At 34.2% G+C, this 26,390-nt stretch overlaps 1 protein-coding gene across 1 annotated transcript in view; it reads right to left on the reverse strand.

The window, feature by feature from the left end:
- Positions 1 to 8,669: 8,669 nt before the first annotated feature.
- The window catches only part of LOC124641968, a 37,250-nt gene continuing 19,529 nt past the window's right edge, over positions 8,670 to 26,390 (reverse strand). The window contains exons 2-5 of the mRNA XM_047180247.1: positions 23,897 to 23,983; positions 16,066 to 16,258; positions 10,917 to 11,167; positions 8,670 to 9,204 (exon numbers count right to left, since the gene is read on the reverse strand). Coding sequence (XP_047036203.1) covers positions 9,125 to 9,204; positions 10,917 to 11,167; positions 16,066 to 16,258; positions 23,897 to 23,983 — 611 coding nt within the window. The 3' untranslated portion in view covers positions 8,670 to 9,124. The remainder of the gene's footprint in view (positions 9,205 to 10,916; positions 11,168 to 16,065; positions 16,259 to 23,896; positions 23,984 to 26,390) is intronic.

A 26,390-nucleotide genomic window follows, 5' to 3' on the forward strand; every position in this document is an offset into this window, starting at 1 on the left:
CACAGCCAAGAGTAGGTACAAATCTCTATGCGAAGAAATCTGTGAATTACTACACGGGGGCTGAAATAATGCAGTCAAAAGCTATATACATATAGGTCACTCATGCTTTTTTGATCACATCTTTACTCACATACACGACAAAATTGACAAACACAGGTAAAATTCAATACACGCATGTACTATCGAAGACACACCCGCCTGAACACCACTAGATAATATTTTGCTTATTAAAAAAAAAAAAAAAACACTTTCTGGCTTTGCCCTAATGGCCTTAAATAAACGATATTATACTTTCCTAGAATGCGTAATCTATAAAGACTTTTCTTTGAATAGTAGTCAGCAGGAAAGGTGCACTGTAGTACCTTTATACGCATATGAGCGGCGCTTTGGAAAGAGTTACGTATCCATTTGGTTAAATTCTCTAAGTATAATTCAGACGTCAGTTTAAAAAAAAAACCTTTTTTTTCGTTTTTACGTGACTTTGCGCTCAATAGCTCGGAATTCAATGTCTGATGCAAGCTATTTATTTATTTTATTTAACACTTTTGTACACATAGAACACAAACAATAATAAATAATAGGAAAAAATTGTACAAGGGCACAGCTTATCTCTAATGAAATTTCTTCCAGCAGGCCCTAGGGAGGCAGGGCTATGAAATATTTTGTAGATTTTTTATTAAATACGTTTATTGAATATTCAACGTTTTTACTAAGTATGCAGTGAATTCTGGCTTTGTACGCGTTGATTCAAAATGAAGAGTATGGCGATTCAAATTTGCAGAGGTCTCGCTATATACTACCTACAGTTCAAGGAATTATATGCTATTATAATCTTTAAACGATGATTGCAGGAATATGACTACTGTTGGTTGATTTAAGAAAGAGTGTGCAAAGTAAAGTCATAAATGAAAGTGGCCAACTAGTTTTTTTAAAAGTTTGTATGAGATCCTAAAATGCTTAAACACACTTTTCTAACAGAGCGTAAGGTGGTAGATAGGTTAGTAGGGCTTCTTAGTGTCGAAGCCTGCCAAGGCTGCGGCATCGTTCCATAACCCTTTGACATATGCAGAGGCCCCGGTACACAACGGGATCCAGAAGGAACAAAGGTGGGTTTTAACCAGTTAAAATCAGACACTGGTCCCCTTATGATATTCTACCTAAAAAAAGTTAGTAGATTATGTTGACCCGACTGTGCAATGTGCAAAGCCTCATTAATTCCTAACAGGTGTAAGAAAAGTGTTAAGTTTTCTTCTAAAACAAAAAGGGTACAATTCTCCTTGAACTTCGTCGTTCTTATGTTGCCTTGCTAAGCTCTTGTACTCGTTATGCTAATAGTTAAACTTAACATTTAGTTAGAGAAACAAGACAAAAGGGGATTATATGCTAAGAAGGCGAATGTATGTATGTTAATGTTTGAGTGTATGTTTGTTTATGTTGGTTTGTCTCTTCAGTAGCGTGAACAAACGGCATGTCTATGAGTAATCTATAGACAAAAAAAGACTTTGCCAAAAAAAACGAATTTTCTGATATCAAAATATAAAAAAATCCTGGGAATAATGTGGGTAAATAGATTTACTTATACTAACATTATTGAGTCATGGTTACTTGAATAAATAATTATTTATTATTATAGCTCAAGACATTTACATTATGTGTACTGCATTGAATACTACCTTAGGTAATGATCAATTCTACATATTATTGTACCTATACAACCAAAGCATAATGTTTTTTGCTAAATTATTTCCATGACAACTAAATAACACTAAAGATTCTAAGAATTTCATTAAATATCATAAAAAACCTATCCATCTTGATACGCACGTGACGATGAAAGATAACAGATCCATTTCGAAGGATTTTTAATCAAAATCTAGATAACGATAATTACCTGTCATAACACATTAGGATTTTGACAGCTGGATGTCGGCTCTGAAAGTTCTTTTATGGCTTTATCTTAACCTTGTAAATGTACAAAAAGTGACTCTGAGGTCACTTGTTAATAACGAATCCTTGTTTATTAAAAATATTTTTTTTTTTGAATAGCCCATCATACCGTGATGTGCAAACATAAGTGAATATTTCATTAAAATTACATCAGCTTAGAATAAAATTTTACAAGTTAACTTGTCACCACAAATTGTCTGTATTGTGTATGGTCATTGGTCAACGGCAGGGACCATAGAAAACATAGATTACATCACATTCGTTCAGAATGATGTTTTGTTGGCAATTTTTTTTTTTTTCTCTCTTTCTTATTTATATTAAGTGTGTTTTTTATAGTAGTATATTATCTTTTATAAATACTTTTATTTTATTTAATATGTATTTACTTAGTGCTTACACACCGATTGACGTCACATGTCAGTGTTTGCCATCGCTGAAAACCAGCGCCGCGACTCTGTTACGGATAGGGTCGCTGCATATGCTGAGCGAGGGCCATTTCGCGTGATTGTGACGCATATTTTCCTTTCACCATATTCCTCTGTTCTTCTATTTTATTCTTGTTTTGTTTTTGTTTGATTTTATATGTATATTCGTTTATGTTTGTGTGTCACGAACGCGAATAAATGTTAAAAAAAAAAAAACTGTACATTTCAATGGTCTATTTTGAATATTAAAATTTATTATCAACAATTAAATGCACTGAAATAATTATTAACTGTACAGATTGCATGAGGTTTTCTACCAAAACGATTCACTTTATTAATCGTAGGTATAATAACTATTTGTAAATACATCGCCCAATATAATTATTTATTTTTAATGTGTATTTTATGTTTTATTTAATTATTTTACTTTAGCCCATATATATTTTGTATATGCTTTAATTAGTAGATACTTAAAAAACTTGATTTTCATTTCATGCTAAAGTTTGAAAAAAAAAAACTCTTTTTTATATCCTGAGTCCTAAACTCATTTATTTATTTATTATTTGAATTTATTTATTTACTGTTCGTATTTATTTATGATTGGTTTTTAATAATATTACATACTAACCCAGTAACAATTATAACTAACAAAACTAATAATATCAATATACCATTTCTTTTCTTTTCAGTCAATCGATTCAAGACAATCGTTTGGAACTGAGTAACAATCTTTTAATGAGAGTACATAAATATACTTAAGTTAAAAGAAATTAAAGTACGAATACTTTTCAGGCTATTGTCAAAAAGGACTAAGTCAATTGGATGACTGACACTGAATGGAGTAACGGCGATACTTACCTCAACAAAATAACCATAAAATGAGGCTTATTACACAATTTCATTGCTAGGAATGTTAAAAAAAAAGTTGGAAAAAAATTGCAAAAAAATGGAGAGTACAACAAAAAATCGTGAAGAGATTTTGTGTGTGACTGTACTGAAGGTGTATCATAAACTTAGTTTATCAGCAGTGGTTTCATACGTGAAAATAAACTAAACAGACAGAGTAAAAACTAATCTCCTTTTTTTAGAATTGTGTAACATCTCATAGCAAAAAAAATTAACGCCATCAGAATTTACACAAAGTGTCTTAATAGAAATAAAATTGTACTTATGTGTATGAAATGGCACCAAAAAGCGAGTGAGGCATAAAAAAGGTGTAATAGGTTTTATTTATGTAAAAGTTGACAAAAAGTACCAAAGAAAAATGAAAAAGAAATAATCATGACTTATCAAAAAAGCAAAAAAAAATATTACGCAAAATAAGTCATACAAAATGAGCATACAATCCGTCTGCTGTTTTATCAGATTAAAATAAAGCTCAATTTTGTCAACTTTTATTATTATTATTTTTCATTTTATTAAATTAAGTGTACACGTATTATTAATGTAAATAACACTATTTATTTATATATTATCATGTTAACTTTAGTTTTACTTACTAACTTGTACAATGATGCTAATTTCGCATTTAAATAACTAAGCATTTGCCTCAATTAATATTATAATAATTTATTTTAAAAATTGCATTAATTGTACTAATATTATTTATTGTGGAATAAACGAATGAATACTAACACTTTTGATTTTGAATGTACCTAACCCTATTAACGCAACTAATCTTAATGATATGATAAAGAGGAAATATTCTAGGTTTGTGTCCTAGAGGCTCCTTAACTACTAGGGCCCGATTCTCCTAAGTTAATAATGTCAAAATTGAATAGAAATCGAATCGCAATACGATCGCAATAGCAGTTTTAACCATATCGGGCATTCTGCTACTAATATAAGACCAATCGTATTCCAACGACATTCGATTGGTTTGCGATTAGTCTGCTATTTTGGTGATTTTGGTCTATACGGTAGTTTGCTCTACAATCATATTGCCATCGTAAATCATTTGCAGACTAAATGATTGAATTGAAAAGGATTAAAACGTTTATTTCAAAGAAAAAATAGCGGAATGCCACATACGCTTCAATCGTAATCGAGTCGTGATTGGATCGCAGTCGAATGTGAATTGTATGTTGCTTAAGTAAAATTAGGAGAATCGGGCCCCTTTGAAAAATTCTTTCACTATTCGAATGCTTCACCATCTCCGGGTGACATAGGCTTTATTTTGTCCGGTTAATGGGCAGTAGTTCCCTCGAGACCCGGGTGTAACTGCGGTAAACAATCAGTAATCTTATATTATGATAACAACTCTGGGGAAACTATAGTTAAATTAACCATATCGATATCAACCTTGACTACGAGCTGTATTAACATACCAACTACCTACACGAAACTTCTTAAGTCAGGCTTCTCAGGCTTCCTAAAAAAGGCAGGTTCTTAGTTAAAGTTTAACCCAAATGTATGTTTGTGCGCGACTGATTTTGATGCGGTTTTCAGGATAGTATTTTTCAGACTTAGGGGTGGGTTAGTGTATACTATTGAAATCAGTTTTATTCTTTTAGAACAGTTTTCTTTAATTTTTACTTACATTTCGTTACTTTCGTATTTTTTCCGGAAGCAACTTACAAATGAAGTGTGTATTTACTGATCGTCCACTAAATCATACAAGTTCTACACGTACACTTGTTTTCTATCGTATTGCAAAACAAAATGGTCACCACGTGTAACCCAGATGCAGGCATCAGGTAGCCACAACATGAAAATAGCAAGAAACCCTTTAGATCTGAACTCTATTTTCAGAGAGATAAGGTTGTTTATTCTGCTGACAAGTCATTGTACGGAAAAATAAGAAATAAAAACTGAATTAAGATGAATAATTTGTTTAAGAGAATAGGTGCAAGTCAGTCGTAGCTTTAATCTAATTACTTTAGCTGGTAGAAAAAAACGTCGATTCATTAAGGCTTGAGTACAAAGAAATGTGAATCCGAATAAGTCAAGAGGAGGTATCTAAATAAAAATATCACCGAAAAACAACCAAGCATAACATTAAAGGTTTTTAATAAAACTTAGTTGCACTACAACCACTTATCCTATGAGTCTATAAAACATGATATTTGACACAGACATGACTTAAGTACTTACAGTGATACAAAAATTGGTAGTAATACAAAACATTCCCCAAGTAAGAGAATGAGGAAGCTCATACAAAACTCTCATTATTCCGTAACACACTTCGTATAATTTTGTTGCCAATCGATGGTAATACAATTTTGTGTACATTAACCCATTCTTTTGTGTCCTCACACATAATAACTTGATACATCCCTACTAATATTATAAATGCGAAAGTACATGTCTGTCTGTCTGTCACGCTTTCACGTCTAAACCACTGAACTGATTTTAATAAAATTTGGTACAGAGATAGAGTTGACCTTGAGAAAGAACATAGGATAGTTTTTATCCCGGACTTTTGAAGAATTCTTTTGGAAACGCGAATTCTACGCGGGCGAAGCCGCGGGCGGAAGCTAGTTTTATATAAACTCTTTATCTAAGCATGACTTTCTTCAGCGAGAATAATAACACCTAATATAAAAATCTATTTCTGTAACAAAGCAGTGATTTGCTATAGTAAAAGTTAAGGCGCTTAAAACTTAACGTAAAACATTACAAGCACCTCGTAATTAAAGTCTTAATTAGCTTTAGTTATAATATTCACAAGAGGATAACGCCAACAACTATTATTAGGTACCAAGAAAGATTAACAAAGTAATTTTGATCTACGTTTATACAGCTCAGTTACCTACTTTACATATTTACTTCGGTGTATACTGAATTCGATTATATCGCATATCCAACAGAACTCTTCAAAAGTTCGGGATAAAAACTATCCTATGTTCTTTCTCAAGGTCAACTCTATCTCTGTAGCAAATTTTATTAAAATCATTTCAGTGGTTTAGACGTGAAAGCGTAACACACAGACAGACAGACAGACAGAGTTACTTTCGCATTTATAATATTAGTAGGGATTTATTTCGCTCACTATCGCCCATCATACGAAGTGCGGTGAGTATGGGTAAATCCAGCTTTTAGGGAGGCACCGGTGGAGTGCTTAGTCCATGTTTTTTGGCTGCAGTTTTTACTATAGTACGGTACCAAAACTTACGTAGGCACATTTCGAACACGAACTAAACAACTTGCAACTGTACTTCTAAAGAAAATAAAAAAAAGAAAATCTAGTTTTAATATAATGTGCCATATTTAAGTAAGAAAGCCTGGAACATGTTAGTTCTCGCAAAGTTTCAACACATTACTAAGCAAATAAAGTCAAGCTCTAGAAAATCTTATTTCCAAAATTACCTTCACAGAGCAAGAATAACATAGAAACTGTATCTTTCAATACGTAAAAACAAAAGCGAGGGCACAGATTTGATTGGAAATAAATTGAATTCTGTTTCATACTTGTTCAATGTGTCAAAACAATTTATTGGATATCTTCGCGAAATGTTGAACCAATGTGCTGGAAATGGCACCGTTTTGTAGCGTACGATATTAAATGGAGAAATAGTAGAATGTCATATTATTTGTTGTTATATATCATCGTCATCTGTCTAGGCCTCTTTCATATATGTTGGGGTCGGCTTCCTGTTTAACTGCATTCGGCTGAGCACCTGGATATATGTATTACCATGGAGCAACTGTCTATCTGACCTCCTCAACCCAGTTACCTGGGCAACCTGATATCCCTTAGAAACACTGGTTGACAAACTTTCTGGCTTCTGACTACCCGTAACAACTCCCAAAGATGTCCAAATGACGACGGGACTTCTTAACGGGCCTCCCGAAAAATAGAACTCGTAATTCCCAGATAGATTCTACTAACAAGACGAATTATGCAACGTATTTGTTTAGTTTTCAATCGTTGAAAAATAACTGATTCCTTTCTGCTAAAAAATGCTTCATACAACGGTAGCAGCTGGCTTATGCACTTCAAAAAACTGAACAAATAATTAAAGCTTGAAAGCGGAAAATTGTTTTTCGTTAAACAAACTGTATTGGAAAACGTCAGATTTGCTGAGAGATTTTACTACAGAGGTTAATTTAACAGTCTATGGTGTTATTTGTTTATTTGAATGTTTATTGAGAACTTAAATCTGATTTGTATATCTTTTAACTAGTATCAAGGTCTGGATTTCCGAGTTTCCTCAAATCCATGTGATGGTCTCTTATGGATCTTTCGGGGCTGCGTACCATCTCAGGAACTAACTTACAGACTACAGGCTACGTTTCCATCCATTTCTTAAAACTGACTTGGGGTGGGTAGGTAATATTTATTCTTCAGGTAAAACTACTAAACGACTGGGCTTTGGATCTAATCATGGAAATGGTGTAACAATGGTCTGAAACTTTGAGGTAAGTACCAAATACCAAAACTCTTCAAATAAGAAAAGGTCAGAATGAATTAAATCAAAATCTTTTATTTAATGACCCGTCATGGTATCAGGTGAAAACAAACCGTAACTTCATGACCATAAAATATGTTTTTGCTCAAAATTTCAGAAGAAGAACATCACTTATGAAGTGTTCACGGATCCAAGTCTGTACTACGATTGGGATAATTGGAAGAGAAATATCGTCAAGAACCTCAGATTACCAGATAGCTGGCAAGGAGCTTAAACTAATAAATGTTATCAAATTCTCCATTGTATTTTTCATCAACATTTTCATTAAAATAATCTCGATTTTTTTTTTCATCTTTGACTCATCATCTACCAAGTCTATTCCTGAATATGTCAGGGTCTGCTTCTAGTCTAACTGGATGCAACTTCCTCAACCCTGTATGTAAATGTAGGTATGTATCGTAGTCTTCAAAGGGGTAAAGGTTTCTTAAAGATTCTTCGCAAACCTAAACATACTAGAGTACAAATTAAACCATCACAGTATTTCAATTGTTAACGACAAAATAAATGAATTGCCAAAGTAAATCAGACCTAGTTTTATTTTATTCCAGATTGATTTTCTTATATCCAAAACAGTAAAATAGCCCTGTACATTTATTTTTCCACAACCTCATTTCTTTGCCTGTCTGCAATCAATTTCAGACCCTCGATCAACTGAAAACATGATAATAACAATCTTTTGGAAAATGACTAATGTAGCCTATAAACTACAGTACCTATCCATGTTACCTACATTTTTCATTTCCAAAAATATATTCTTGATAGCCTACGCAACAGAAACAGCTAAATTATAAGCCATTTTTCATTCATAGGTTGTGTTTTACTTTTCTTTTGTAGGCAATCATTTGGTGCTGAAATCAGGGAGCTAAAAAACAAATGAAACAAACAATGACTTTGTTAACATTATTTTATTTAACTAAGTGCTGAATAAATAAGTCTTAACAACTTAAATTAAAAAATAAATTACATTAACAAATTAAAAATAAAGTCGACGGGCTCGCGCATTTCAAAGTTTAGCATTCAGTCTTAAGGGTGGGACTCGCAATGTTTTAAAATCCGGACGAGACAAAAACCAAAAAAACGAAGCAAAAAGAAAATTTGTAGGTCCTGGAGATTAAAACAATGCTTTCAAACTTGAGCTAAATGCCAGACTGTCACGTGTTACACTCAAAAAGGATCAAGCCACGCAACAGGCTGGCATCTAGCTTGGCAATGTTGGGTTTTAAACTATCGCCACTTGATCCAAGGTGTCCAATTTTGTCTATTGGGACGGCGGCATGGTGATAGGAGGTGCGTACATCTGTGGCATAACGTACATAGGCATAGCCATGGTCTGAGCGGGGTTCAGCGGCGGTGCCGGTAAGCCGAAAAGGATTCTGAAGTAGCGCGCGACTGCCCATAAAACATTGGACGTCTCCGGTAGCCTATAACATAATGATCATGATTATATATAACGTTATAGTGCAAATATCAATTCAAATTTTTGGTTTCTGCATTATAGAAGCTCAGTTCCTGAAAGGCATTAAATTCAATATGAACATTTTTTTCATCTTCGTGGATTATGATGGAATTCTTGTAAACGTTAATGACGGCAGGATTTACAATATCGAAAATACGAAAATATTTTTCATTTCAAATAGTTCAGTAACTGAGCGTATGTAAGAAGTTAACTCGATATTTTTTGCATATATGTACATAATTTTCAGTATGGGCTATATTATGTTTCATCTCAGTGCATAGCGTTTTCTGATTTTATTTGATGAACTGAAATAAATTCGTTCGAGTTAAATTCTATTTTGGTTAAAAGAATAATTTTCATTGATATTTACAACAAAATACCCGCTAAAACTAAACATCAGTGGGATATCGCTATAGTACATCCTGAAATAAAACCCTTCACCGGTCTTAATTATGATAAATTACAATAAATGCTTTTCTTAAATGCAAATAATATTAATCAGGTTGCTACCAGAATTTTGTACGATAGGATAGGATTAAATGCTAAGAATCTTTAATTCCCAAACAGATTTGAAATTACTCTAAAATACTTTACAAAATTCTGACAACTTATATGGTTTGTTACATCAGAATCAGGATTTTGATTCCTCTGTAGTTGTTTCAATAGATTTATCAGTAGTTGTGCAATTATTAGTAGCAACAGCGTTAGCCTTATTATTAATCTTTTTCTTATACTTTCTCCTCCTCCTTCGTCTAGCCTTATGATCATCACCAAACACATGTTTCTCTATAGCTTCATTTACATTGAACAAACCTTCTATTACGTCTAGACTCATCATCACCATATTATAAGCTACCGTGTAGAACCCTGGCTCTTTAGACTCTAAGGATTGTTGAAAAATTGATTTAGTGTACTCATTTGATTGCTGTATTAAGTTACCTACTGGATCTGTGGCGAAAAAGATTTGTAGGAAATCTAGAAAACCTCTACCAGTACCAAATGTACCTGAATTTCCATATGTTCTTGCACTAACATTACGGTAGTTAGGATTTAAATCTACACTTCTTTTTGATCTAACGCGTCGTTTCTTCGAATGTTTTCTACGAAATCTCCTTCGACGTGGGTTTTTTGTCACATTCTCTGAGAATGTCTTATTCAATATAACAATTGGTTTCCAATCTGAATCATTTAGTACTGTGGTGTTTATTACTTCTGAAGCTTCTTTTTTGTATGGCAGTAGTCTACTATTGTTAGGTTTATAAAATGTATTAGGATTCACAAAATATTTGACTCTAGGATAGAAAAAAGTATTCGGATAGTTGTATTTATACTTTTTTGTTTTAATGTACTCGTACAAATCTTTATTCTGTTTCAACCTATCCAAACTCACTTTTAAATCTGCGTACTTTTTTGGCCTATGTCTATTCTTTCTATAATTCATTTTCCTCTGAGCTATATTCCTAGGTTGGGGGACTAATATCTGTCTAGGTTTTTTCATAATTTCCAACTCATCCAGATCATCGTCGACAGGTTCAACGCTTTTGGGTTTTGAGGCACTGGATGTTAGACCTCTGAAGGTAGCCGGCATGGCTCCGAAGAGAGCGTTTGCAATTGGATCAAATATGGACCTGACACCGCCAATGATCGGTTCGAGAAATTTGAGAAGCTTCGACTTACCATCCCATCTCTCTGCCGCTCTCGTTGAGTTTACGAGTAACGTGGGCGCCTGTTGCGACTGCTGAGCGGTCGCGTCGCTCTGGTGTATTATCTCATTGGTCTGGGCATGCGCACCCATCGCGGTGGGGCCATACATCTCCGGTGACGCGAATTGTGGGCTCACTCCGCTTACGGAGTATGCGTGCGACGAGGCGCTCGGAAAATCGATCGGATATTGCGAGTAAAGATACGGGTGGTTTTGTAAACCGACGCTGGAATAAATAATTTTAATGTTATCGATTGTTGGTTTAATCGATAAATCATTTTGAAGTACATTGTCATCGTCATTTTAAAGTCTTCATATATCATGTCTGTCTTTATCTCAAATCCCATCTATTGTTTCTTTTTGCGTCAAATATAAGTTGCAAAGATTGACATACTTTGGGACCCAAGCTTCAAAGTCAGTAAGAATTTTCTTATACTAGAACTATCGTAAATGTTCAAAGTTCCCTACATTAAAATCTACTTAGGAACAGAAATTGTGGTGTAACTTTTCTCATATCGATTTACCATTAGACAGACCGCTTCTATTTTTGTTGTCTTGGCCTATTTTTGTAGATTTGAAACTCTGGGGGTTAAAAATTACTTTGAGATCTCACTTAAAAATAGAAACACATACAATATTTGTTTGAGAGAAAATTGAAAGAAAGAACATTCTAAGTCCTACGAATGTTTACCTGTTAGTTTTTTTTTGGAATAATTATGCCAATCATTGCAACTTAATCAAATAAATCTTTAGGTATTTCAAAGTCAGTCTTTAATATTCCAGCAACGGTTTTATCAGTCAGTCAAGTCTAGAAACTTATAACAATTCTTTACTAACACGTGTCTCAAAAAAATATGAAATAAAAAGCAAATAAATGTCAGTAGTTTTTCAGTAGAAATCTCGTTGTCAGGAAAAACATAATACTCAGTGTGGTTACTTCAAATCTGTACATTCTCCTCCACAGTGCTCAATTTACATAGAAATGGTTCATTTATTTTATACTCATTTTCTACTACAGGATTGCACACAACATAATTTATTTTTATGTTGAACTTTGCAACATATTTTAGCTTCTATTCAACGAATTCGTAAAGCCAAAACTCGTGTGAACTAAAAAATACATGAACCATAAAATGTACTGGAAGAAAGTTCCGTCTTAATTCGATTTGGTTTTGCTGAAAATATTTTCTAATACAAGCAAAATAGATTCCGTATTATGGAGACTCAATTTGTCGAAATAGTGTCAGACATAAAATATGTCTATCTAGTCTAAATCGTTCTACGAAACGAGACAATTTTTTGATCTTAGGATTTTCACGTTGGCAAAAACGAATTCGAGGTAAGTGTGTGAATTGCTTTATGATAGATTATCTGTTGGCTGTCTGCCCTATTCTGTTCTTATATTTATTTGAGAAGGATTTCAGTACCAGTACATATTTTTCTTATATATTTATTTTTGTCCTATTAATCAATGTCAAAATAGTAACACACTTTATACTTTAGGACAAAAAGGACTTTTGTCTATTTCAACTTGAGTCAAAGAGCACCAAAAGACAGACACCCCTTAGATAGTCTACCTATTTTTACATAAGGCAATATTGTATTCCCAGAATGTTATAAAAGGGCTTATTGAAGTCTTGTCGATAGACCTTCACCAAAACACTAATAATATAGTATTTTGTAGAAACACGTTATACATAAGGGTAGCTTGCACACTACGAACTTTTAGTCGGCCGATAGTTAGTTTAACTCAGTGTGAAGATAAATGTGAAGTGTGAAGATAAATGACAGTGCGCACATTACAAAGAACAGGCCGGTATCAGAGCCGGTATCAGAGCAACCGAACTTTGACTGGAATCAAAATTTTCTTTAAAAAATGAACAACAATCGGGTCAACTGTCGACCCACTATTTAGTCTGCTGTGTGCAGATACTCTAAGTATGTGGTATGTTCAATTTCTGGAAAACATTTCACGGAAAAGTGTTTTTGTTGATATTATTAGAAGCGTAAAAATATTCAACAAAAGGCTGGAAGGCGAGACATAAAAAATAGATGCTTCTCATAGAAAATTGGTGGAGAATTACATATTTTGTCGTACCTATAATAAGATCATTCTGTTTTGTCTCTGTTGCTTTTATAACTTATCACTACTCTTTTTACTTTAAAATTGTAGGAATATTTACCTAATATAATTGTAGGAATATTTTTACGGGATATCATTAAATGACCCCTCCCAGAAGTGTCAGACTTTTTTTGACTAAATCCCACCATGTCCCCTCTTTTCTTACCCCCAAATCGTGTACCTAATGACTATCTACACTATGTCTTTATCACTATCTATTCCTTTACCTTATATATGTTAACCGCTATGCTGCACCTAGCATCATCACTGTTAATATTTTCATCTCGTGCAACACCAATGATCACTTTAACGGAACTTTCTTCAAGTGAAATATCTTCGTGTGTTAGTCAGTCAACAGTCATTCCAGTCATGCTTAGTAGATCGTATTAACATTGTCGTTTATAATGACTCACTGTGGAATTCAATAACTGATCCATCGCTCGTTTTTCGATTACAGATTGAAACTTGACAAGAGCTTCATATAAATTATGTCTTTTAATCTTCAATCGAAAAACAGCATATGGGTCGGTTATTGTAATCCACATAAAGACAGAATAGGCAAGAACAAAAAACAAAAGAAAATCGATCTCAAAGGATGCTATTTAAATTTCACATTGGTATATGAAGATAAAAAGTTTAAAGATACATTATTAAGTAGACCTTTAAATTCTGTACAAATTATAGATTTAAGTAAAAAAGAAAAGAAATCATTTTTGTCAAAGTCAAGTGTTGTTTGAGTTAAACATAGTCTGTCTATCAGTCATTGGGTCAATATTTAGGTAACACAAATAAAATATTACAAAACAAACATACAAAAACACTTATAAAACACTGAAATGAAAATAATTGTGAAGATTACAATCATCATACAGATAATGATAATATTTCAAATAATGATAAACCTTAAAGTAACAAAAATAAGAAAAGATTTCAAATAATTATTTTCATTTCAATAGATATTGAAGAGGTATTTGAAATCAAGTACACGAAACATTTGGCCATGAAGCTAAATATAAAAAAGTAAGCTTCCGAATTTTATATTGTTTACGTTGTAGAAAGCTTCGCAAATATTATGAAAAAAACGAGGAAGAATCCGATGAAATGTCGACAAAAGGCTGTTAAAAATTAAAAAAAACATGAAGAAAATTAAACAAAATGGCAGTGAAAATACTTTGTTTTCACATGATAGGTATACCTAAGCGATAGGTAACCTAATCTTATCTCCAATCATTTAAATAAAAAATATAAGTATATTAGAATAAAAAAAATCAGTATCATTTTTACATAGATAGCAAGAAATCACTCAAAATTATTTATAACTACCTCACATCAAGTTTCTTTTTATAAAAATAGCTCAAACAAAAATTTTTAAATTGCTTCCGCTAACTCAACCCCCATTTATTTTTAACTAAAGTCAATCAATTTGTAACTAAAAACCTTAATTTAATTGTGTCCCTTTCCTTCTCATTATATTTGACGGACCGTGAAAAAGGGACCCTCTGACAGTTTCCATTAAATCCATGGGTATGTGAAATAATTCCAATCAGTGACCCAAATTGGAATGGTGGAAGAAAGGGGTATTTTGGGGACCTGGTTTATTTATACATTATTTAGACAGATACAAAAATAAATAGGATTAGGAAAATATTTAAGTAAAATCCTAAAGAGAGATAATTAATCAGGAAAATAAAGTCAAACAAGGAAATAATGAGTATAAAGATATCCTTTAAAAATATCGTCCCTCTCTTTCATTAATCAATTAAATCGTGAAATGATTTAAAACAATAAACATGAAGTGACTTATATTAAACACAGAAGTTAAAAGAAAAATCGTCTGCCGTTTTCTCACATAAGTTGCGGTTCAAAAACGGAAGAAATCGTCATGACAAGATGATCACCCATTCACTGACCGCGTTGCTTAAAACACGGATGAACTTGACATGAAAAAATTGTCATCCAAGGACTGACTACACCAAGTGTTGTTTAACCCTTTCATCAATCAACCTTTATGGCCGTTACGTAGCCACGAGCACAATATTATATTGTTAAATATTACTGCATGCACGTGGAGCCAAGAATCGTAACCCCAGCAATAGATCAAAACCAAACGAACGGGAGGCAGCCTCGTGCAAACTGCAAACAGTACCCCTTTATCTATCAGGTATACAATAATGATTGAATGGTATCTTTAGATGAACAATTGAGATCTCACTATGAAAGAGAAACTGAAAATAAATAATTAATAAATGATTTTGGATAAAACTACATAGAATGAAAATCAAGATATCATAATGTTGTCAAGAAATCCTTCTAATTGTATGTATGTATGGATGTTTGGATATTTGTTCAACTTTCACGCAAAAACGACTACATGGATTTTGGTGGAACTAGAAAGTAATATAGCTTATTTCTCACAATAACATACAAGCTACTTTTTACCCAACTGCAGAAAGGGGTTTTCGCGGGACGCAGGTGAAACCGATCGCAGAAGTTAGTATTTTCTAAATAATTTTTGCCCCATAAAACGTGTTTCTTGTATGTCAATAAAATGTGTAGAAACAAGGAATTGTTCAAAACATTATTATCTTGCTTTGCATTTCTCCTATCTTGTAGATTTGCATACATAAACAGAACTGGGATTCACAATGTAAATATTATGTGATGTATGCGGGCCATACAAATAATTGTTCCCTCTGGAACTTGGTAACTACAACAATTGTCATACCAGACTTCCTAGCTTCAACACTAAGTTAGCTATCTAAATCACTATTATTTCAATCTTAATATTAATTTCTTATGCATCTTCTTTTATACGTTCATCTTCTATTAAATTGTTTAAATAAACTGTTCTAATTTTTGTGTCATAATTTTATCTTTCAACAGTTTTGTCAACATTTTCATCACCACAATCAAATTCAATGAATACCTCATCAAAATCTAATAGGCTTGTACTATTTACTGCAAAATTATTATCCAAAATATTATCAAAAGTCATTACTCACCCACTTCCATAAGTTTCATACAATTTCTTGACAGCCATGCCCACGGTAACCAACAGTGCCAATTTGCTGGCAAAGAATGCCTTTAGTGTCAATGCAGTGACTAGTGCCATGGCAAACATTGCCATCCCCGCTGACTTCATCCCGAATAGCATAGGGATTATCATCTGTATCACTTTCTTCTTCTGTCTTCGGCCTGGAATTTTGAGAAGGAAAACATTAAGTATTAATTTTGGTAAGTCTTGTTTCATTTTTAAAGAATTTTACATTGGTTACAGTATCTACCACTGTAAGAGTTCAGTTAATGTTGGATTTATATAGCCTATCTCTACGTAGATTTGCGATTACAGATCTTTTGACAATAGCTCCATAATACATTATGTCTTTCATAAGTTAATCACTTATCTCAAAACCACGAATAGAAAGATTATTATAGACAGCTGCCGCTCAACAAAAGAAATTCTCATTTATTATTTCTATCAGGGTAATTATTCCCACTAACCATTCCGGTATAATTTTGACCAAACACAAAAATGCTACTATAACAATTTTCCCAACATTTTTAAGCCAAAAACTCAAGCCCGGCTTAATACTGCAAAAAAATCTATTACACTACACCACACATTCTAATTTGAACCTAATGCTAGAACATATAAGGCATACATTCCAACAGTAGAATTATCTCTATCGTTGATGTCGTTAGTGCTGGTCGGATTGCGATCAGTGTCAAATCGATTCACGTCCGGCTACAAAGAAAGTTGAATCCGTATCGATTCGGAGAATAATCGAGTGATTTTCTAATATCTGGAGTAATAAGTGATGAAAATTCACGGAGGAAGGAAAGATAACGGAGAAGCTATGAGGAAGGTAGGTTAGGTGCCTTCTTGTAGGTCAAGCAATTTAAGGTGATCAGTTACTAGAACTAACGAGGCGTTCGGGTTCCTTGTCAAATCAAAACCAATATATCAAAGTCTTGATTGGTCTTGATTGATTGGTAATTTTATTTGAAAATAATAAGTGAGTTCCATAGAAGACGAGTAAGGGCGGAGCTAGTAACGTTCTTCGTCCCCCGTACACACGCACCATACTCTTAGGACATTTTGCGTTATGACATCTCCGCTAGTCATTTTATTCTCCATGGTATAATCGTATGTTCTGGTCATGAAAAGCACATTCAACTGTTTCTGGAAGTAATTATAATAAGGGTTCTTACTGAGAATATCGATCGATACCCAATATCAGGTAGATACGAACAATATACTCCTTACATAATATATTGCAAGGTAAGATGGCTTCTTACCTTAGAGGTCTTGTTACAAACACAGTTCATGTTATCGTGGGTATTAATAGATATCAGTACTAAACACTGCATGGATAGGCATTATTATGTATCCAGAAATAGTATCTTCTGTGTAGGAGTATAGCTATGAATGTAGTTTCAGTTAGAAACTGAAAAGCGGTGTGTGGGTATTGCCGTTCTTGGGCCGGGAATCGAATCCAAAGACAGTTTCACCACTATGGTGACTCCAGTCACCAACTAACTGATAAAGACAGAAAATGGAGAGTCATTTGCCTAGCCTTTTCCCAACTATGGTCTGTCTATCTTCAACTATGGCTTCCAGTATGCCAGATGTACTAGAATGTGTGAGTACCAGATGCGGTGGAGTACCAGAGTTTTTAAAAATATTAATATCAGATAGAAAAAGAAGAATAACCCCATAATAAAATCGGCAAATATAATTTACGACACGTTTACACTAGATTGCCAATGAATCGACACGCAATAAAATATTCGGTTTGTGGCGAAAACTTCTATATTTCATTGTTTTACTACTGATCATCGTAAACGTATAAAAGCGTCGTAAATACTCGATTGTTTTCGATTATTTGTCAAAGGTTTTATTTATAACGGATAGGTAGGCTAGGGGAAGTGATAAATAATATTAATCTAATCTCATATAATAAGTTTGTTTTATGTTTAAAGACTATTGAACCGATTTCTCAAATTCTTTCAATATTTCGAAGCTACAATATTCCCGAGTAATACCTATAGTATATCATCATCATCATCATCATCATTAGCCTATCGCAGTCCACTGCTGGACATAGGCCTCTCCAAGTGCACGCCACTGAGATCTATAGTATATACAGGGTACATTTTATCTATGTACGGGAAGAAGTACTTCCGGAGCACAGGTGTCAACGCGGGAAAACAGCTAGTAAGTAACTAAACTACTATTTATATAATAAACTGTAGTTTAATGGAAATATAAAGGTATTACATCAAATGCATCTAAAGGACTTGAAATCTATCAAAAAATCGATTTGAAACTTGGCGTAACATTTCTAGGAACATGAATTTGACAGCCAGAAACGAAATGGTACATGTTAATATTTCTGCCACTCACAGTATTTGGCTAAGAGCATTTGAACAACTGGAAACGCCATCAGCACTATTCTCTATCCAAAAAAAGTCTGTCAATTTAAGCGCGAAGTGTGTTAGCAGTCTTAGAGTTGTAAGGGGACATATTTTTGTATCTTTTGTTTGTACCCTGAAGCGTCCGAAACTACTGAACCGATAAAAAAATAATCTCTATTAGAAAGCTACGCTATTCCCAAGTATATATTTTATGCCCGCAAGGAAAGAAACTCTCGCGTGTTGCGGAAACCGCGGGAAAACAGCTATGAGTATGATTACCATACCCTTGTACCTTAGAGGAGAAGGCATTTGAAGGCGTCTCGCGTTGGTTCAATTCTCTAAGCTATTTATAAAATAAATTCTGTTCTTCGAGATTTATGTTTCTACAATCAAAATATAAAGGAATAGTCGTACCGAATAAAACATTATTTATGACGTAGTAAATTCTAGAATCTTGAACAAAAACAAAGTCAGATTTGAGAGCTGAAACTGACGTGAGAAGTAATGGCCAATAAATAAAAGATATTCGATGTTATTGTTTTATAACTTTGTTTTTGCAAATATTTGTGGAGGTATAATTTTCTAGGTTAGCAGCTATTTGGGAGCCGGGTGACATGACCAATATATTAAAGTCACAAGGCTAAAACCGGTTTATTTTAAGATGGATTCCTAATGGTGTGAAATGAACGAACAAAAAATCTACATAACAATAAAGGTTTTCAGGATTTAAACATTCATAACAACTCATTACCAATTGCTTTTTCCTGCCTTGTTCCCAATATTATTTGTCAGTCGTCATACAAACATACACTCCCTTCCTTTTCATATCTCTAAGACTAAGTCCATTCATCTTTTTTTCAGTCTTCTTCTCCCTCTCCATTCATCCACATTCACATGCATGTATTTCATCCGTTCTCGTAACTGGCCCATACCATGACAAATGCTAATAGAAGTATATTTCATCGAGCCTTTTTTCCCAACTATTTTGGGGTCGGCTTCCAGTCTAACCAGATTCAGCTGAGTACCAGTGCATTAGAAGGAGCGACTGCCTATCTGACCTCCTCAATCCAGTTACCCGGGTAACCCGATACCCCTTGGTTAGACTGGCGTCAGACTTACTAGCTTCTGACTACCCGCAACAACTGCTAAGATTGAAGGGAAGTATATTTACCACAAAAAAATACAGCATGAAAAAAACTAAAAAGAGAGTAAAACCTACAGCTATAAATTAAAAGCAGCTAGATTATAAATCATGGTCATGTTTTGGTTAATTTGTAAAATCCTCACTGAAAATATGAGCTTCTAGCCACGAGTTATTTATGCTTTTCCGTGGTGAAACGTTGTGTCGAGTTTTTCTTTTGCTTTTTTAAGCTGGATGTAAAACTCGAATTTAAGTGTAGCGTGTGTATGTATGTGTTTCTGTTTCCGGTACGGAATTGTAACTTGTAAAAGATGAACTAATTTCCGTAAAACTTAAAGAGTATCATTTTGGGTTTTTGCTATATATATTTAATTTTAACATAGTAATTTATTGATAGGAGCTGTGAAGGTTATAACTTAAAAGGGGTATTGAAATTCAAACAGTTTGTGTTTTTTAGGTTTTATGTAGTTAGTGGTGTAGTGTTTCCATGAGTAAGTATTAGCAATTTAACAATGGCTGTATTAGCTGATGTTAAGTTGTTGTCCCCTATTACTGGACTAGAAGTGTTTATTACAATTCTATGTCAAGTATTACTGTAACTCGGCTGAATCCGAGAATATAGACTGGAAGCCGACCCCAACATGGTTTGTATTGATGATATTATGCATGAAAATATACCTACTAGGTATAATCAAGCAGTGACATCTTAATGTTAATATGAAGCAACACCACGTCTGTATCAATAAGGTTTCTTACTCCATAAGATACATAAATTATGCTTATCACCTCAGAATATTACCTTATTTATACCTAACACTTCATTATAATTATTACCAATTCAAATACTGTATCACATTTCCTGTAATATAATATCTTCACCATATTCCTTCACTAATGCAACTTAATATACATAACATAAACTTAATAAGGTGTTAATTACAAACACTGACAAACTAATCAGCCCATTAATTAACAATGTTCCTATATTGTCGCGTGACAAGAAGAACGGACAAAGCAAATATCCGACTTTCTTTTCTCGATCACAAATTACTTATATGCTAATTTCAACGTCCAACATGCAACCTTCTTGCTTCGACAACCGCATAAACGGACGTATGAATATGTAAGTACGAATTTGCTAATTATGAATGGAAATCCGACAAAAAATCGAGGAAAGTCGCCACCAGTGAATCGGAACGCTCATTCGCAGATAAATATTGAAATCTCATGACATACCTAAATATACTTCAAATCGTTTGAGAGAAAAGTAAAATGTTCTCCAATTAAAATTACTGCACGCCTCTTTCACACGCCATATTAGAAACTTCTCCAATGAAAACTTGGCTGTATAAAGATTCTTTGGCTCGATTCTTTTTTCAAACATTCCCTCGTTGATTGCTCATTAAATGACAGTTGTGTGTCATTCCTTTTTTAAATTGGCCGTTATTTTTGACATTGATGAGTTATAAATGACGTTTCGGGTAAATTGGATTATTGGAGTGATATTATACCGCTTTGATTGGTTAATTATTGTAATTTTATCGATAATGAAATTGACTGGGGATTCCATTTCGTTACCTAATGGATCACTTTCATTGGACTTCAGGAAATGGTATTTAATGTAGACGTTTCGTAGTAGTTAATTAAATTAGGAAAGCTCAAAGGTCCTTTGTGTAGAAATTGGAAGTGGTAGTGTCATGTATTTTGCTCCAGTTGTCAATCTGAAAACAGGAAGCTGTCTTGTCTCCTATATTACATTTTCCAGGAATTCTTGGGACAATACATGTGTGTTTCATTGGCCACAAGACACATGTGCACTAAGGTTCCTTTATCTGGTGTAGAACATATTCTAAACCTTACTCATTTGAATGTTATTTTGTTACCTAATGATTGTATCTTAATCGTAACGAGCACGAAGAGAAGAAAGATGACGGAGATGATTAAAAGAAGCTAGTTCAGGCGCCTTCTTGTAGATCAAATAACGCATGGTAGGCGTGCTCGGTTACTAGAACTCACGAGAGTTCCTTCACAGATCCTTTCTTAGGATATTTTGTGTTATGACACCTCCACTAGTCATTTTGTTCTCCATAATAATGAGGGAGCCATTATATGTAGCATGAGGATGATAGTAATCAAAGCTCGTATTAACATTAAGTTGCCCACCCGGCGGGAGTGTGGTGCGCAAAGATTACATAGAGTATGTGGTGGGGTGTAACATACCCCACGGAACAAAACGTCTTTTAACTAAGTATTTCTCCAAAATTGTACAAAATTATTACTAAGTATTATGAATGGGAACCCCTATAACAAAAAAATAACCAAATAAATACATATTTTTTAAACTTTTGTTACTTACTTAGCAGTTGAACAATTTGAGAACTTTTTGGTGACAAAAAATTATTTGCTCTATTAAAATATTCATAAAATCAACCATAATGATTAAAACAAAATAAAAACTTCTAAATTAACAAAAAATTAGATCTTCTTTCAATTAAAAATTTAAAAAACTTATGGAATCAAATGGAATATCTTAGTAAGAGGCCTCGCCGCCAGCACAATTTTTGCAAGAAAATATTGCATGTGATTTTTTGCAGTTTGCACAGACATGTTTTGTGTTCCGATCTTTTTTCCGAGGACAATCCGCACATCCTCGTCATCCGATTCCCACTCGCTGCTAATCGCTTCAAAGTCATCACACACTGCTTGCGTCTATGATTCAAGCTCATGCTCAATGCAATGATCAAATTCTTCGGTAGAACTTGATTCATCTGAAGATTCGGCTAAAACTTCATCAATAATGCTTCTTATACGTCTTTCAACTGCCTCCAGTGCCATTTTTATTCAAAAAGTATAAAAAATATAAGTATACATGTAAAAATACATACATATAAAAAATACGAAAACAATACGCGAACTATGTGGCGGGGTGTGACCTACCCCACGGACGTTTACGCACTTGCACTTCAATCACCAGCCGGCGTAACACCGAGATCATGCCACTATCCTCTACTGCAACCTCTTACCTCCAGCTACACGAAGCCCCGAAATCTAGTTGTTACCAGTTAAAAAAATATACCTAGGTAAATCAATGCTGGGGTATGCTACACCCCACCACACTCCCGCCGGGTTAACTACATAATATCTGTAATGGAGTAGCATAAAATTTTAAATTCATAGTCTATTAAGTTACAGAGAAAATAAAAATGTACGATCAAATGGTCCAAACTAATAAAGAATTTAGTATTGAGTAAACGGTTATTTATCTCCCGACAAGTCCATAAAATATACCTATCTTTATTTCCTTATCTTTTGACATAAAAATGTTATGATTGACATCTTTTACTGTTCGACTGTTTATTTTGTTTGTGAAGATATTGTCATATGATTTTTGTAGTATAACGTATAATGTTCTTTATTTATAATTCAAAAAATAAAACCTGGTTCAAAGTAGAAATATGAAGGATTCCTGGAAAATGATGCCTTATATATGTTTTTTTGACCGGCAATTTGAAATAAAAATAAACAATGGAAAAAATTAAGCGTCTTTTAGCTTTACGGATTAATTAATAGAAGTGATCTCAGGAATTGCTTAACTCCTACATCCAATTTTAAAATTATTTTAGAGTCAGACCGTCCATTTTTCCACGAAGGCAAAGCTGTTTATTAGAAAATGCGAAGTTGTTGCCCCGGGTGAAATCATGCGTAGGAGGTAATAGATCATCGTCTCTCGAGCCTTTTCCCAACTACGCTTAGGTCGTTTTACAGTCTAACCGGATTCAGCTGAGCACCAGTCTTTTACAAGGAGGGACTCAGCGCGCCACTGCATCCCGCGAGACGTATGGGACACTTTGGGGTCAAGGAATTATAATTCCTAGTTAGTTGAAATAAGGTTGAAACTTGTGCATCATTTCATTATAGGGCGCAAAACTGATGAATGCCAGAGTTGCTGGGCTTTCAGCTGGATGCTACGGCATGCCATTGCACGCCGCGGGATACCACTGCACAATTACAACCTGCCGTGCCATGCCGTGCCACGCCGTCAGTGAGCGCCGGCCCTTACTCCTCAACCCAGTTACCTGGGCAACCCAAACACCCTTGCTAAGACTGGTTGTCAAACTTACTGGCATTTGACTACCCATAACGACTGCCAAGGATGTTCAATGACAGCCGGGACCTACAGATTAACGTGCCCTCCGAAAAACAGTCATTGATGTCTGAGATAGACGGGTTTGGGAGGTAATAGATAGTTTAATTAAAAAAAAAATTGTACTTACGTAGACCCAATCTATTGGCTTTCTTATCATCTTCTTTTTCATCTTCGTTTTTGCTGCTTGATTTTTTCGCGTTTGGATCCGAAACATCTGGAAAACACAGATTATTTTGATTAGAACATTAAGCTTCTAAACAACGAGAAGCAAAGATGAGCTATTTAATTTCATACAACGTTTGATGACAAAGTAGATACTAGTAATTTAGAACGTTAAAATATTACATTATAACAACAAGATTATAGCGGATCTTAAATATACCCTGTCTAATTGTTTTGATAAAAAATATTCTAGTAAGGATGCAAGGAACCTAATTATAATAAAAAAAGTACACGATACGAATAGTTTTATAGAAAACAACAAAATAAGTTGCTTTGACAATAACCACACAAAAACCTATCACAATAATCAAGGAAACAACTTCCAAAAACCAACACAACGAAATAAAACCAAACCAAACGACATTTTTAATCACAATAGGACACTCCTTATCACCAAGGGATTTCCAGACGTTTTGACAAATTGTTCAAAACACCAGACACGACAAAAATATCACGACATACCATGGAGAACAAAATGACTAGCGGAGTTGCCATAGCGGAAAATCTACTAAGAAAGTAGTGCGCCAAAATGCGGGTGTTCGGGGGACGAGGAACGTTACTTCTTTCGCACTTTTACATCTTCTTTGGACCAGATCATTTTTAGGGTTCCGTACCCATAGGGTAAAACGGGACCCTATTGTTTTCTCTGTCCGTCCGTCCGTCCGTCTGTCACCAGGATGTATCTCATGAACCGTGATAGATAGTAAGCTGAAATTCCACAGATGATGTATTTCTGTTGCCGCTATAACAACAAATACTGAAAACTGGAATAAAATAAATATTTTGGGGGCCCCCATACAACAAACGTGATTATTTTGCTTATTTTCTAAATAATGGTACAGATCCCTTCGTGCGCGATTCCGACTTCGCCGGTTTTTTGTAATACCTTCAATCGTTAATAGATTTAAAAAAGAACCCGAACGTCTAATTAGTTCACTCGTAACTGATCATTTTAGTCCTGCCCACCGTACAAATTTGAGTTAGAAGAAGACGCTTGACCTACCTGCATTATGGAATCTCCGCTAGTTCCTTACTCCGTGCGACATACAAAGAAACGCTTGTTTAGTGAAATGTCAAAATGATAAATAATGTTATACGTACGGAAAGGAAATGTTACTGTATGTTTGTACGGGAACTGTGAATTGTATGTCTCTGCTAAATGAGTTAAGTCTTTCTATTGATAAAGCTTTAGATGTAAAAATAAGTTGGAAGTCCGAAATAACAATGAATGAATATGTGATGGAAAGTTACGCTGATCACATTATGCTATTATATTCACCATTGTTTCATTTATAAGTCGTTAAATATTACACTGGAGATGGTATTCACTATACAACTTTTACACAAAAGCTTTTACGATTTGACAAATCGCCGATTTTATCAAAGGGCGGCAACTACGCGGCCGGTTATGATTTGGTTGTCGATAGTTAATATAAATTAGCAATTCACCCTTACACACGACATCTATAATATAAAAATGAATCGCAAAATGTGTTGGTAAGCGCATAACTCAACAACTCCTGGACCAATTTGGCTAATTCTTTTTTTGTTGTGTTTGTTATTGTTAGGAGAAGGTTCTTATGAAAAAAAAATAGGGTAAAGTAGAGAAGTCAGTTGACGGGAGCGAAGCCGCGGGCAAAAGCTAGTATTCAATATAAGTAATCAATATATTATTATATAAATATATATAACACATTTAATATTTTATATACTTAGTTCAGCTTATACGCCGATTGACGTTACATGTTAGTCGCTTCTGTTTTTGTCCTATTGGCTATGTGCAAAGCGAGTAGTGGCGGACAGATAACGACCGCAGCGCGTAACACGGCAGAAATTGGAAACAAATGCGGATGTTTCAGACCCGGTTTTTATTATTGTATTCATATTACAGTAAAACTCTTGAATAAATTGCACTTAAATAATGTCAACAATACTATTTTAATCTTAGGTTTTATTTATATTTGCAAAGAAAATTATAATGTTTACATTGTTATTATTTGACAGCTTCCGCAAATGTTGTAAATGCTACGCGTCGCCACCGTCGCGCACATAGCCTATATGCGTCATGAACGCGGAAAAACGTTTTGATTTGATTTGATTATCAATTCAGGGTGCACAGATGCATTTAATTTCTTGACTACTTTTTCTAAAACAGTGTAAACACGAAAGCTTTGTTAACGGAAGCGAAAACGGAAGCTCCGTTCCCCAAACGGCCCAAAACTTAAACTACCCATAAAACGAATATGCCATCTTCTAATCCCTCGGGTCTCCGAGACAATCGTATTATGACAGCTTGGAGAGACCTTCCGGGTATTAACTGACTTAACTCACTTGGCTACACGTTGGTACCAAGATTGGAGCCACTGTTCGACCAAACGTGTCAATAGAAGTGACTTTCA

Source organism: Helicoverpa zea, chromosome 23, assembly GCF_022581195.2.
Source record: "Helicoverpa zea isolate HzStark_Cry1AcR chromosome 23, ilHelZeax1.1, whole genome shotgun sequence".
Taxonomy (NCBI): domain Eukaryota; kingdom Metazoa; phylum Arthropoda; class Insecta; order Lepidoptera; family Noctuidae; genus Helicoverpa; species Helicoverpa zea.